The 15,296-nt window shown below is 48.3% G+C and overlaps 1 protein-coding gene across 3 annotated transcripts in view; it reads right to left on the reverse strand.

The window, feature by feature from the left end:
* The window catches only part of Dip2a (DIP2 acetate--CoA ligase A), a 79,420-nt gene that overhangs the window by 6,683 nt on the left and 57,441 nt on the right, over nucleotides 1-15,296 (reverse strand). For 2 of the 3 annotated variants that reach the window (XM_029482677.2, XM_029482676.2), the window contains 14 exons: nucleotides 13,078-13,192; nucleotides 11,218-11,419; nucleotides 10,379-10,488; nucleotides 10,228-10,308; nucleotides 9,002-9,125; nucleotides 7,139-7,260; nucleotides 6,884-6,995; nucleotides 5,560-5,669; nucleotides 4,734-4,864; nucleotides 3,506-3,674; nucleotides 3,003-3,173; nucleotides 1,859-1,888; nucleotides 905-966; nucleotides 614-671 (listed from right to left, as the gene is read on the reverse strand). In XM_029482677.2, the coding sequence (XP_029338537.1) occupies nucleotides 614-671; nucleotides 905-966; nucleotides 1,859-1,888; nucleotides 3,003-3,173; nucleotides 3,506-3,674; nucleotides 4,734-4,864; nucleotides 5,560-5,669; nucleotides 6,884-6,995; nucleotides 7,139-7,260; nucleotides 9,002-9,125; nucleotides 10,228-10,308; nucleotides 10,379-10,488; nucleotides 11,218-11,419; nucleotides 13,078-13,192 (1,597 nt within the window). The remainder of the gene's footprint in view (nucleotides 1-613; nucleotides 672-904; nucleotides 967-1,858; nucleotides 1,889-3,002; nucleotides 3,174-3,505; nucleotides 3,675-4,733; nucleotides 4,865-5,559; nucleotides 5,670-6,883; nucleotides 6,996-7,138; nucleotides 7,261-9,001; nucleotides 9,126-10,227; nucleotides 10,309-10,378; nucleotides 10,489-11,217; nucleotides 11,420-13,077; nucleotides 13,193-15,296) is intronic. The other variant, XM_021174591.3, reaches the window with a different exon arrangement.

A 15,296-nucleotide genomic window follows, 5' to 3' on the forward strand; every position in this document is an offset into this window, starting at 1 on the left:
GGGAACCTCCGATAATCCTGGATGTAGCGAGGCTGCTATGAAGTTAGGCTCACAGCACATGCCCAGTCTACTGTATGCCTCTCCCCTACCTACTCATCCTTCCCTGACCTCTCCTTGCTTCCGAGGATGCTGGTCTCCCAGGATTTGCTCTGTGACAGTGGCTCACGTTTCTATTTGGCATTCGTGGGCAAATTTAGCCCCTCACAACTGCCTGGAGGTTTCTGGGACCTCACTAGGTAGGCCAAGGCTTACTTTGATGGCAAATGTCTGGGTATGCCCTGGTGGGGCCTGTTCTCTACTATCACCCTGGATTAGAGAACACCTTCTTCTCACCTTCAGTCTGGGATCAGAGCTGCCCTTTGTGACTGCAAGTGTGAGGGCCATTGATCCATCCATAGCCTACACACCCCACCCCCTGGCACTGTCTATAAAGAGGCAGTCTCTTCTCGCTTCTATATCTGGGTTCTACAGCTCCGGGCTCTATGCTCTGAGTATTCAAAGACCTAATCTCACAACTCTAGGCTTCAGTGGCCCAGCCTAGTCCCCACATATTCACTAGGAGTGTGCACCCCAGCACTGTCCACACCACAGGTGATAGCAGTCCAACTTCTACCTTTCCAGACTCCATCAATGGTAGACTATGTGGAGAACCCCGTTCCACCAGACGAACTCTAAAAATAGACAAAGAGAAAAGTTCAGAATAAAATTTACTCTGTAGTAATTCCTAAAGAGGCAAACCACACGTGTCCAAGTGAGCCCACAATGTCATTTCCTGGGTCTAAGTGCCCCTGCCCTGGCTAGCACCATTACCACACAGGATGCTAGAGATACAGTTTAGGCAAATCCAGCTTGTAGCCCTTAGTCAGAGCATGGGTGAACCATGCAGACAGGGCGGGAGCAATACCTGTCATGGCGCAGTGCCCGCATGTCCACGTAGACAGTCGTGGGGTCTGGGCCTGTTGTGCCCTGGAGGGAAAACAAAAGAGGACCTTCTTTCAGAATTCTCATGCTCTGCTCAGTTTCACAAGCATGGCTGTGTGGCAGCTGCTCCCAGGCCATCTGTGACACCCAGAAAGGGAGCCGTGCATCTTGCATCCAGTCTGCACAAGGGCTCATGGTCCCCACCCTAGGCAGAGTTGATGCTGTCCATCCAAACATCTACTTGGCCAGATGATCCTGAGCAAAACTATCAGTGAATGAAACATCAATCCTAGAATTTTTATGTCAGCTCTGGAAGTTTCTGTGCCTGCTGGCCTCTGCTGCCCTGACACAACAGTGCTGATTGGGACATTTCCACCCAGCGTCAAGTCAGGGCCTGGCATCTCACTAAGTCCACTGAGGACTAAGCACTGCAGACACTCAGCTGAGCCAGACAACTCGAGTGTCACCCTGTGTGGGCAGCATGTACTAGTGTGTCACTCAGCAGAGTTTATTATGATTACACATGTTTATCTGTGTTTGCGTGCACACCCACATGCCTAAAGCTCTTTTCCTCTGCCATGTGGGTCCCAGTGAGTGGCATCAGGTCAGGAACCATCTCACTGGCCTAGTATTGCTGTTTTATTGACAAGGGACATCAAACTAAATGGATACCCTGGTCAACAGCATTCTCTGAAGATTCTAGACAGCATAACCTCTCTCCAACCTCTGAAAAACTTTACATTTGGTTACAAAGGAGCTTTTGTAAAGTCAAATAATTCTCATTGTGAATGAACTAAGACAGCAAGAGAAACATGTATTCTGGAATCCACCGGAAGAGCACATGGACTCATAGAAGCGGGGGTGGGGGTGGGGTGCTGGAAGGGGGAAGACAGACATGGAGACACTAGCAAGGTTGAGGGCTAGGGCAAGGTCCTACCTGCTCAGCTAGTTTTCCCAGCCTGTTGGGCTGACAGAGGCCAGGGCGGCCAGCAGAGGGAGACAGGGAGGAAATAGCACAGGAAACAAACAGAAGGCCACAGGCCACATGAGAAACACGCGTGAGAGAAGAAGGCATCACTGTATCTTAAAGAGCAAACACAGACCTGTCGTTACAGTTCTGCCGCTGCACACGGCACTCACATCCTGACACAAGGTGATGCCCTTCCATGTATGGAGGTGGGACACTTTCAGAGTTAGAATCAGGTCTCTCTTAACTCAGTCACCAACTTGGCCTCTCAGGCACAGTGGGAACATCAAGCTATTATAGTACCCTCTGATCTCTCCTGGCTTCTCAGTCATCGCAGACTTAAAGCAGTACAGAGCCTTTTTGAGGTTAAGGGGACACAGGATGACTGACACCTTTTAGACAGGTATAGACTCTGGATCCAAGACCTGTCCTGTACATGAAGCCACCAAGAAGACAGGGTACATGCCGAGCACTGCTCTGGGAACCCAGAACGGGCACTTTGTGCTGTTTTCGGCATTTGCTATGTCAGTTATCTGATCAACATTTAAGCTATGCTGAGAAAGACGTGAAGTAAAGACTACTATAAAAACCAGAAAACAAGGGCAACGACTAAAAGAGACTGTGATGCTCACGTCAGTTCTAAAATATTTGTATCCCATACAAATTATCTTCCTTATTAGGGAACTTGCTATGTAAACACGGCTGGGCTCAGAGATCCACCTGCCTCTGCCTCCTGAGTGCTAGGTTTAAAGGTGTGAGCCACCACCCACAGATTACTACCGATTTCTTTAAAAAGCACCTTGCTTTGAAAAGTTAGCTGCCTTTACAGTTAACTTAGAGATGCTCATAGGTACAATAGCCACTGCTCAAAACCAAACTTCTTTCCTATCTAAATATTCTGTTCATCAAAACGAACAGAATATCTTTCTAAACAAAGCCCTCGTAGTCATCAAGGCTGAATGGGAAGGTCCATGTGGGAAGGTAACACCCACAGCTCCAAGGTGGAGCTAGAGGTAGAGCCACCTAGTGGCTAACTGGTGAGTGACTCCTGCCAGTCTACAAAGGCGTTACTCTCTGGTACAGGTGCAGGTGACCTTGGGTGCAGCCAACTTACCTGGAGGCAAATAGCCACATTGACCCTGCACCCAAAGGTGGTGCTCACAGCACGTGCAGGGAGGCCCAGGTCTTTGAACAGCTTGGAGAATGACTGTGTTAATGAGATCCGGGGCCGCTCCTCAGCCACTACCATGCATGTGCGCACACACGACAGGTTCACCCCCTTCATCTGTAGAAGAGCAAGAAGTTGTTCCACAGCACACACATCTGGGGCCCTCAGCACTGACTGTCTAATGGAAGGGTGTCTGTGGGATGTCCATGGGGTCTAGCTGTAGATCTGAGTACATGAAGGCAGGTTTGAACACAAATTGCTTCCTCCAGTTCTGCAATCATCTGGGGAATCCTAAGCACAGAAGCACTGCTGAGTAAGTGCCCTTACATCTATGGCCACCCCTGCCCTGCCCCCTTAGATACCCTCCTCTCTGGTTAGGGACCAGGGCTTGACAGAGGTGTATAGACTTGGAAGAACCCCATGGCTGTACAGGCTCGCTTTGCACTTACCCTAAGGGCGCCTGTCTGAGCACCCAGGCCCTTGGTGCACATTTCCATCACTGAGTAAGAACAGAAGGTAACTCGGGCCTTGTACTGGCTGACGGCAGACAGCCAGAGGGACACATTGCTCTCCAGCTCCAGTGGGGGAACGAGCACTGACTGGTGCCCAGAGTAGACGCTGTGGGGAGAGAGACAGTTGGAAAGGGGCACGGGCACAAGCTGCACACACCGGCTCCTTCCTGACACAGACTGTTTCTCCAGCTGGAACAGGCACCGGGGTGTTCAGAGGGCCACCGAGAGTTAGCAGAAAGACACTGTGGGCGGGGTGCCGGCCTCCACCCACACCTTCAGGAGCATCCTCGGGGACTATGTATGGAAGAGGTCTCTTAATTACAGAGGAAGCATCTTAGCATTTGACAGAACCACAAGGTTCTTCCCAACCACTAATAGTGGATAGTATTTGTATTTATTGGAAAATATTTTTCTTTTCCTTTTTATTATTGTGTGCACATGCGCACATGCATGTGCAGTGTGTGCAGTGTGTGTGTGTGTGTGTGTGTGTGCAGTGTGTGCAGTGTGTGTGTGTACATGTGCAGTGTGTGCAGTGTGCAGTGTGTGTATGTGCAGTGTGTGCAGTGTGTGTGTGTGTGCATGTGGCAGTCAGGAGACAACTTCATAGAGTCCTTTTATTTTCATGTGGATTCCAGGGACTGAGCTCAGGTTGACTTACATAGCAAAGTAGATGTCTTTACCTGCTGACAACTTTGCTGCAGCCCCTTCTCTCTCCCTTCCCCTCCCTCACTCCCCTCCTCCCTCCTTCTCTCCCTTCCCCTCCTTCTTTCTTTCTCTTTCTTTTCTTTTCTCTTCTCTTTTCTCCCTCCCTCCCTCCCTCCCTCCCTCCCTCCCTCCCTCCCTCCCTCCCTCCCTCCCTTCCTTCCTTCTTTCTTTCTAACAGGGTCTCATCTCAGTACATAGGCCTGGCTGGCCTCAAACTCAGAGGTCCTCTGAATCCCAAGTGCTGTGATTAAAGGAATGTCTCACCATGCCTGGCAATTTTTATTCTTTTATTAAATTAAAACCCAGACTCTAACCACCTAATCCCCAAACAGACACCCCCCCCCCCCGCCCATACTTCTAGTCCTCCTTGCTACTCAGGAAGCCATAGAAGAGTCTTAAATTCTGAGGAAGCACACAAGCCACCCAGGCCCCAGGTACCCTAACCCTAACCCTAACTCACCTGCACAGACACCACAGTGCAAACCCGAGGCCACAGTAAGGGTCCAGGCAGATGGCGATCTGCCGTGAGGGGTACAGCTCACACTGAAGCTTTATGGAACGGCACAAGGCACTTGTGGCTGCGTGTGACATCTGTAAGAGTGAAGAAAAGGCCTGCTCAGGGCTGTGGAGGAAGCAAGGGTTAGAGACCACATCTGCTATGCACTGTGGTTGGCTGGGCATGCGGCTCCACATTTCCACACACCAAATTACTTTCTAAGAAGATGCTTGGCTCATACCCCCATAGGCCTGAATAGTACCCATGGCAGTAAAGCATTCTAACCGCACTATACAAATGATTTATTTATTTATATGTATGAGTTTATGTACACCATGTGCATGGCTGGTGTTCATGGAGGCCAGAAGATGGCATGGAATACCCTGGAACTGGGATTCTGTGGTTGTGGGCCTCTGAAATGGATGCCAGGAACCTAGGTCCTCCCTCTGCAAGAGCAGAGAGTGCTCTTAACCCTGACCTCTCATGCATGCCACTGTAAGTGTCCTCTTAATTCACATTAAATAAACTCAGCAAAGTCACCTCAATTGAGAGACCAGACATTTCCATATACAGCAAAAGATGCAATCTGGGGCTTGATCAACATTTAACATATATTAAAAAAAATCAAACCAAACCAAACCAAACCAAACGTGATAATGCTGCTTTGTGCTTTGGACAAGAAGCATCGCTTAAAGTTACAGCCCACATCCTTCCCAGCGGCAGCCTTGCTCCTGCCCATTCCCTCAGAGTCCCCATGAGGTTAGAGCTAATGGGCGCTCTGAGGTCCTACCTTAACTCCAGCTAAGATCCCTGTCGTTGACACACTGAAGTCCAAGTATGCGAGCACGTCTGGGGAGGGCGGTCTGAAAATGCTAGCCACCTTCTTTTTTGGAATGTCATCTGTTAAACAGAAGATACCAGTGGCTAATGTCACACAGCCTGCACAAGGTAGAAGCTTCAACTTCCCCAGGCAAGAAACAGGCATGATCTGAGTCCTGAGACAGATCTGTCACAGAAGTCAGGCTACCAGCGGGCAGGAGGTGTATGCTGTTTACATGTGGGAAGGTTCTTTCTTTCAGGAGTGATCTGTGGTGCAGGCTTGCCACATCTATTCTGTGGGTCTGGAGGCAACAGGGAGAGTCCCTTCGCTGACACACTCAAGTTTATGAGGCAAACACTGCTGTTCCCTGCCCTACAAATGGGTGCAGGTTCAACAAGAGCCGACTGAGCTCAAGACTGAAAGACTCTGCCCAGCTGGAGCTCACAGCCTGACCCTTGGCCAGTGTCAGCTGCCCAGTACTAGTTCTTTATGCCTGCCGCAGCATCAGCTATTAGTCTCTGGTTTCCACATAAAACAGAACTTCAGATGTAAGGGTATGACATAAAAGGAGAGGTTCCTGCTGTTCCAAAGCCAGCACTCGGTCCTTGGCAGTACTGGGCTCCACTAGGTGGAGTAGTCTATATCTGCAGAGCTGTTCTCAGCCACCATGCTGACTCAAGCAGGGGCACAGCTTCTTCTCAGCTGAGCCGAAGGCATCTCAGGGGCATGATATCACTTACCAGCGAGAGTGATGGGGACTCTGGGGGTGGGCAGTTTTCACAATTGACAGGTAAGAGGCAGTGAAGAATAGGATTTCAGTCCCCCACACAAGAATGGAGACTGCTGATGGTGGGCACAGAGTGGAGAAGACCCCACATCCTGGCGAGGGGTCAGCTATGTAAGCAGCAGTGGTACCTAATGGCCCTCCAACAGTGTACTGCTCTACCAGGTAAACTCAAGAACACCTCTCACCATCTACACAAGCTGATCTGTTTATCCAAACAGTCATTGCTTTCAATGTTATTTTATTATGTATTTATGTATTATGTATGTATTTATCTGTGCACTGTATACATGTAGAGGTCAGAAGAGGGCACTGGCTCCCTGAGTACTGGAGTTATAAGCCTCCATATGGGTTCTGGGAGTCACAGCCAGTCCTCTGCAAGAGCAACAAGTACCCTTAACCACCGAGTCATCTCTCTTGCATGTCAACAACATAACTCCAGCAGCAGCAAGCCTACAAGAAAGAAAGCAAGAGTCTGCCCTTGCAGGGGTGGCTGCTGGAGACACATACCTGTATCTAGGATGGTTGGCCAGGTCCTGACATCTACAGCGGCAGCTGCCTCTTTGGACTTGAGCAGCCGTGTGATGGCCTGTGTGCTGAGGACACATGCAGATTTGCTGACCTATATCACATGGAAGCAAGAGCCCGAGTAAGCAGTGAGGCTAGCCCGTCATCTCCATACAACCCTGCAGAGACCGTGCGTGATAAGCACTAGGACTTCCCGCCCCAGAGGACAGGCATGGCCTGCCAGGAGGGTGAGCGTACCTCTACAATCATCTTCACAGTGGGCAATGTGGTGCCAAGGTTCTGGGGGTGTGGGGGTCGCACAGTGACAGGCACACAGCCGCAGTACAGGCAGCCATAGAATGCAGCAATAAGATCCACCCCTGGGGAGACAGGGCATGTGTTCAACACTGGGCTTCCGAGTGTAGGGAGATAACTTCAGGCCCGAAGAGGACAACTTTGAACATTTGTCCACGGAGAGAAAAGGGACAAGTGGGCATGATATCTTTTTAATACGGCATGGCTAACTCCAAATGATAGGTGTTTACCAAACCTGGCACTATAATAAGCGCAGGAAGGGGGCATCTCCTGCACCCTGGGAGGGGGTCTCAGGGGGAGCCATGGGATGTGGAGATAGGGACACACCAGATGCTCACATATTTCAGTAGGAAGATTCTTGCACTGTGCAGTAGACCTTTGTCCCATCAGACCCAGGAGCTAGCAGGGCTGGACAAGTCTGTCTATAGAGACCTCAGGGGATATCCTCAGAGACTAACTACTTGCAGTGGGCATCCTCCGGCCTCCACACCAAGGGGAGTCATTCCTTCAGACATCTACAAAGCCTTCTGACAGTCTATCTTAAAACATGTTAAATGCACTAGAAAATGATACTAACAGAAATTATAACTTTTAAAATATCAGACATTCTCAGGATACAGAGGCAGCGTGACAAAGCAGAAAACAAGACAGTCTTAAGGAAAAAAGTCAGGAATGACATTTACAACTCTGAGAGGGAAGAGAGCTAAGGGAAGAGGAAATGTCAGTTACTAAAGACAGAGAGAGAGAGAGACAGAGACAGAGAGAGACAGAGACAGAGACAGAGAGGCAGAGACGGGAGGAACAGAGGCACAGGAGGAAAAGCAGAGGCAAGAAGCACATTGGGAAGAGGGTCACTGGAGAAGGCTTCTTGAATTAAGACAGAAGACTTTTGTGTAAGGAGGACAGTGTGAAGGGGGAGCCGAGCTGTAGCGGAAGGGCATCTGCCGCAGCCCTAGGGAAAAGGGGGAGACAGAGTCTTGCTCAGCCTGTGCAAGCTGCCGGGTTCACTTCTCAGCACCATGAGAAAGTGGCTGGGGTATGAGTAAGCACACACCAAACACTTCAGCTTGTCCTTAAAATGTCGCCAAGGTATCATCGCAATTATTAGAGAATTCTGCGTGTCATGTGGAGTACCAAAAATGTGTGTAGTAACAGGACACGCCAATCTGCCTAGGTCCTAGAGTAGGGATTCTCAACCTGTGGGTTGGGACCCCTCGGGGAGGGAGACCTGAATGACCCCTTCACAGGGGTCACATATCAGACCTCCTGCATATCACATATTTACATTTCAACTCATAACAGGAGTAGAATTATAATTATAAAATAGCAACGAAATACTTTTATGGTTGGGGTCACCACAACTGAGGAACTGTATTAGAGGGGTCACAGCGTTAGGACAGTTGAGAGCCACTGTCCTGGAGAGTCTGGGGGTTTAGAGTGAGAAGAGGTTTAGTAAAACCCCACAGTTTGAACTTAAGTTGAAGGGACAGTGTGAACCAGGAGCTCTCTAAAGGACACAACTGTACTTCCAATTCCAGCTCTGCTCACAGCAGCCAGCAGCAATAGCTGCCCTTCCCCATCCCTTGATCTGAGATGCTGCAGCAGGGTGAGAGTCTAGCTCTAGAGTGAGGTGGATGGGCATGGGCACCTGCTACCCTGACAGCCAAGAAGCTGCCAAGTCCACTAGGAACAGAGGTCCTGCCCAGAGGGCTCACGGGGACAGGGAGGGGACACTGACATCACAGAGTAGGGAGGGCCTGAGCTCCTTTTCTCAAGGCCAGGAGAGGGCCGTGGGTGTGCGTTCACCTGGAGGGTACACCAAAGCCACATGGTCCCCAGCATCTAGCCGCCCCTTCTCAATCAGAGCGGCAGCCACTCTCTCAGCCCTTTTGTGCAGCTGGATACAGGTTGCAGTGCTGGTGACCGTGCCCTGGAGAAGAATGGAGTTCATTGGTGTGCTGACCTTCTAGACAGAAGAGGATCTGCTCTGTACACCAGGCTCCTGTGGTCTGCCAAGTGCCTGTAGTGGGGGGCTGGGCATCTCTGAGTGTCCCAATCTGAGCCTAGAAAGCTAAGTACTTCACTCATATATGTCAGAGCCAAAGACTGTGAAAAGCCAGAGGCCCTATGCCTGGGGCCCATCTGAATTCTGAATCCTTTCCCTGAGACCTGGTTTGCAGGCATCTGCACTTTGAGCCTGCAGGACATTGTCCTCTTGTTGCTGGCTAGAACCAGGGCTGCAGCACTCGGGATTCTCTCTACTCCACTGATCTGGGGGCTCTTTCCCACAAGCTGACTACATCTTTGTGGACGACTAGTCACTATCTGTCAGCAGGACTTACACAGCAAGATCCTGTCAGATTAAAAACAAATAAAAAGTACATCTTCCAAGGAGCAGAGAGCTCCCGGAATGAATTTGCATTGTCTAAGATCATGGTACCTGCTCTCTAAGTGACAAAAATCAAGGTATCTTAAAGCACATTTGGTGTAACTGACCGGGAGTCATACAAGGTTGTCACAATGCTTGGTTCTGTAACCTTGTGATGTGAGGGTTGCGGGGTCTCCTTTGATTCTAGGCATTCTTAGTATGGTGTAGAGCATTAGCAGACACTCAGACAATGTGACAGATCTTAGTCACAAAGGAGAAGCGGTTTGGAACAGCAAATAGTGTTTGTCATTTCAAAGATGTAAGCAAATGTACAAAGACTAAGTGTGTAAGTGTTACCATATAAATGTGTAAGTGTTACCATATAAATGTGTAAGTGTTACCATATAAATGTATAAGGATTACCATATACACATTTCCTTTTAGCTCAGAAACCCAAGAGCACTTACACAGATATAGTTCCTAACAAGAAAATAGAGCTGGTAAGAATTTTCCAGATAAATGCCAATCAACAGACTTTGTGTCCACTGTCTCTCCACAGAAAGCTGGCAGGCAGAGAGAACAATGCCACAGAGGGACCGATGGCATTCTACTCCCCACAGAAACAATGAGGACATGGAGGTGATCCCGAAAGCCCAACTCTCACCTTAGCATTCAGCAGCAAGAACAGAGGGTGGTCAGGAGTGGTGTGAGCCCGCCACTGCAGCACGTCTGCCAGGAACAGGAACTGCGCAGAGAGAGGAGCCTCGCACCTGCACAGTCTTGGATGCCACCTGCCCCCAGGAGATGCCCGGTACCTTGCGAGCCTGGTCACTGTCCTCCAGGTGGGCCAGCTCTCTCCCAGAGGCCTGTGCGATCCTTTTTCCAGCAACCAGGTTCCCAACAATCATTGAGGCTGGTCCAACTTCTGCAAACAGATTCCAAATGCCGAGCTGGGAACTTCTAATCCGTAATACCCCATGGCTTTACTTACATATATAACTGTTGTTATTTTAAAATGCACCTCAGTATTAATGCTTTTCTTTAAGTGTAAGCACTCAGATCACTCTCAAATATAAACTATGCCATGTACCATATTCTTGGGATGCTAACCAAATAATGTTTTATAGCTATGCTCTATTGTGTGTGTAAACCAGAATCCTTGAAGTGTGTTATACTTAGTGACATACTTATGTGTTCAGTAGTCAGTAAAAGAAAGCTAGCTTTTCCTAAATATTTACATATACAAATTAATAACAAACTGAATATGCTAGCTAAACTGGCCTTTATACTTATTTTTTTTGTGTGTGTGTTAAATCAGAAACATGAAATTAACCCTTGAGAAACTCTCATTCCTAAAACCCTAGTGGCTACCAGGGGCTTCTTGGATCCAGAGCCCACATCTCCTTGCAGACATTAATGTACCCTCGAATGTATCATTAAAACTGACTACCAGGAGGTAGGTGGGTACCAACAGGCAGCTGCACCAGCAGCATCCCATTTCGTGAGCCAGGAGCAGGTACACACACCCAGTCTGATCCTTAACTCAACCCCAGGCCCAAGGAGGTGGGGGTACTGACTCCTGCAAGATTCAATGCAGCTACACCCACTGCAGCCAGCCCATCAAGGCCAAGCGGCCTCACTGTTAGGTACTAACCTGGCTGTTTCTGGCGAGGCTTGGGAAGGTTGGTAACACACGTGTGAGGGCACATCAACACGTTACATGGGTGGAGCATCCCTTCCAGAAAGCGCTGCTTCGTTTCAGAAATGTGAATTCCTCCCAGAGGAGCCTTGGGCAAAGTGTTGGCGGGAACTAGGGCCAAACAGTACACACCCACCTGGTGGATGCTGTCGATGGCCTGGAAGGCAAAAGCTCTACTGAGCGTATGCTGCCAGCCTGGGCCAGGGAGAGCCAGAAGGGGACCCCACACAGAACAGAAAACTGAGGTGCAGAAGTCCAGGAGGTGGGTGACCTCTGACACAACTCCTCAAGCCAAGAAGACAGAGTGTACTTGCTTCTACCATGAGATACACAGAGTTTACACACACACACACACACACACACACACACACACACACACAAACCTATGGACCTGCTTGTGTCAAACCCACAAGGCTCAGGAGCCACAAATGCATGCTGGGGCCTCCATCAGGGAAGAGGTGAACCAAAACTGACAGAGGCTAGGTATCCTAAACTTGAAATTATGTTTATATTTTGAATAGAACCAACTTAATGATAAAATGCAATTCCTAACAACTGAAAGTGAAAAGAATGTATTGGATCAGAACTTAGCTAGTAGCACAGTTCAGGGCCTCAATTTAATGTGGCTTTAAACAGTCTTGCTAACTAGTGTCCAGGAAGAGGCGTGCAAAGGAAGAGAACTGTAAAATCATGTGAGCCTGTCTGGCTCCGCATGGATGGAGACCACACTGGGAGACACTGGGGCCCGGTGGCCGGAGGTCAATGAGTGATACTGCCTACTGTTAGCAACTACATTAACAGGCGGATGAGTTAAGTGGAGGCCCCATGTCTTGAGTTTGAATAAGAACTCTCATCATAAATTCAGAACACAGAGAATCTTACAAACAATTGAGCAGTACCATTCTCTCCTCTGTCCTCTGAGAAGGGCTCAGAGTGACTGAGAAATAAGCAGTAAGGTCAAGTCCACTATCCCACTTAGGACCACACAGGACAGGTGCCCTGTGTCTACTATGGCTTCAGAGACCCCAGGCTTTATCAAGGGGCTCCATTGAGCTCTGAATGATAGCAGTCATAGCTACAACACACTGAAACACAGACATTTAAACCCATTAGTTCATGATGAAACAAACAAGTCAACTTAGCGATCATCCCTAGGGATTTCATTAATCTGGAATCTATCCACCATCTTTTTTTCCCTGTATGTTCTAGTTAATGGTGAAGGATGGTTGAAAAAGTCACAGCATGACTTCCACAAAACCGACAGATCACAAGTGCAGATGTAAGAGCGGCAACAAACGGGAGCCCCAGGCTCCCAGCCATCTTCAAGAGAATCTTGCCAGAAAACTGGCCTGGTCCAAACAGGCCTCCAGATCCACTCACAGGAGCCACAGAAACAGCCACAAGACATGATGCACACAAAGCATGGTTGGGTGAGACTGGGGAAAACGCATGCTTCCTTCAGACTTGCCACAAAAGTAACGGGGGTATCTACAGGATAAAAAGAATGTGTCCCTACCAATCGTAAGGATCTTGTGATTCCGTCAAAACAACTAGAAAGTTGAGGTAATTTTAACAGTGGTCAGACACAATTATATTCATAAATTATTAATCTTAAAAAAATGCTAATGGTATTTACAGAGATACAAACTGGACATGAAGCCAAGTGACCAGAATGTAAACTAATATATTGTTTTGTTTATACGTGTATATCTGATTGCTCTGACTTTCCTGGCACACATATCTGACTCTCTTTTAACTACCTATCATCTGTAAGCCCCTGTGTGCCGAGATCAGCAGCCACAGCAGCATGCCCACCTGTAGCACACGGCTCATCCATTGGAAGCTGTCTTCCTCTGAAGCGTCAGGCCGCTGCTCAGCCACCAAGACAATGCGGTCATCGTGCAGCACAGTCACAGAGAACACAGCGATCCTGAGAGGGGACACAGGCAAAGTGACATCTCTGAGGAAGAGTGTCGGAGCCCTTCCTCTCTCAAGTCAGGCTATATGAACGTCACAATGATCTGTGGAGTAGACAAGACTACTTATTCTTAATACACCAGGGAGCCTGTCATTCTCTTCTCTAGTACTATAGCTAAAACAGTTTCAACTCACAAAAATAACAATTGCAGTACTAGGCACAAATTAAAAAAAATCTTAATAGACCAAATATTTCCAATGATGAGGCTTATTTCCTTAGGCTTATTTCTTCTACCTAACTTTACAAATTTCAACAAGTCCTCTTCCATCAAAAAAAAAAAAAAAAAGAAAAAGAAAATTCTAAGGCCTGAAGAAGTGGCTCAGATGGCTGCTCTTCCAGAAGATCTGGGTTTGATTCCTATTGCCTACATGGTAGCTCATGACCTGTCACTCCAGTCCCAGGGGCATCGGATGGCCTTTTCTGGCCTCCATGGGCACCATGCATACATGTGGTGCACACAAAATAAAAATAAGTAGATTTTAAAATGTTTTAAGAACTGGGTTTTCCCACATTTTCCTAGAGCATGTGCAGAGGTTAGACAGAAGCTCTGAGGCCAGTTCTCCCCTTCTAGGTAGGTCCAGGGTTAAACCCAAGTCACCAAGCTTGCTAGTAAGTATCTTTATATGCTGAGCCGTCCCCATGGCCTACGTCTCCTCCTCTTTCTCCCTTCCTTCCTTGCATTTGTGTGTGTACATGTGTATACTCACCTTTTTCTTGTTTATATATCTGCCTGTGTGTGCACATGCATCTTTTGTTGTTGTTGTTCTGGACTATCAAAACTAACAGTCTTCTCCCATCAAAGTTAAGAGGCTGGCTTTCCCCACCAAATCCTTTATACTAGAATGTCCATAGATACGCGTTCTCCTATCTTCTCTATCACCTGGTACGCCCACGCATTTCTCAACGTGGCATGTACAGCCCATAAGCACATTCTTTTATCCAGCAAGCTTTCTCGGTGTCTTTCTCCTGGGCGTGTCCTCCTGTAGCATTCCTAAATGTACTTCTCTGGTACCTTGTCCACACGTTTTTCAATATGGGATTTATTGTAACAAAACTTCTGAAATACATATGCCTGGGGTTCTACAAGTTAAGAGACAATGTGAACAGGCACTGTGCTGGTTAGGTTTCTGTCAGCTCAGGCTATCTGGAAAGAGGGAACCTAACTGAGAAAGTGCTCTACCTGACTGGCTTGAGGGTAAATCTGTTGGACATTTTGTTGATAATGATTGATGGGAGATGGCCTAGCCCACTGTGTGTGGTACCATCCCTAGGCATGTGGTCCTGGGCTATAGAAGAAAGCGAGCTGGACAAGACATGGACAGCAGGCCAGTAAGCAGCTGTCTTCTGTGGCCTCTGCTTCAGTTCCTGCCTTGAACTCCTGCCCCGGCTTTCCTGTGTGATGAACTGCTAAGGTGTAACATGAGAAAAACCATTTGCTCCCCAAGTTGTTTTTAGTCATGGTGTTTATCACAGCAAACTAGGAGAGCCATAACATTTAGGTTAGAATGTGCAAACATCATGCTCTGCCACCTTATCAAATCAGTTCCATGGTGGTTGGAAGTCTGTTCAGCATCCTCCTAGCTTACCAAGTAAGAACACCTGGCTCCAGTGTAGGGTATGCCAGCCTCCCATCTCTTTAGACAGCTCTTCAGCTCCATGCACACCCTCTGGAGCTGCTACCTGGATTCCCCTCCTCTCTCTCATCCTTTCTCCCATCCTGTCTCCCATCCTCTCTCCCATCCTCTCTCTCATCCTTTCTCCCATCCTCTCTCCCATCCTGTCTCCCATCCTCTCTCTCATCCTTTCCCCCATCCTGTCTCCCATCCTCTCTCTCATCCTCTCTCTCATCCTTTCTCCTAATTCCTTCCAATGTTCTGTTCCTTCTTGAGTAGCTTCTTAACCTGATTTTCTACATTTTCCCCTGTATTTCTCAAGTCCCTGGAAGGGACAGGCAAGCTCCTCTGTCACAGAACAAAGCCACCACACACAGTAAGTCACATGGGCTGGCCTGACCTTACCAAGGTACTTGCCTAGGGGGGACAGTAGGATATGAAGA

This window comes from Mus caroli, unplaced genomic scaffold (genome assembly GCF_978045245.1).
Source record: "Mus caroli unplaced genomic scaffold, Mus_caroli_1 scaffold_9, whole genome shotgun sequence".
Lineage (NCBI taxonomy): Eukaryota > Metazoa > Chordata > Mammalia > Rodentia > Muridae > Mus > Mus caroli.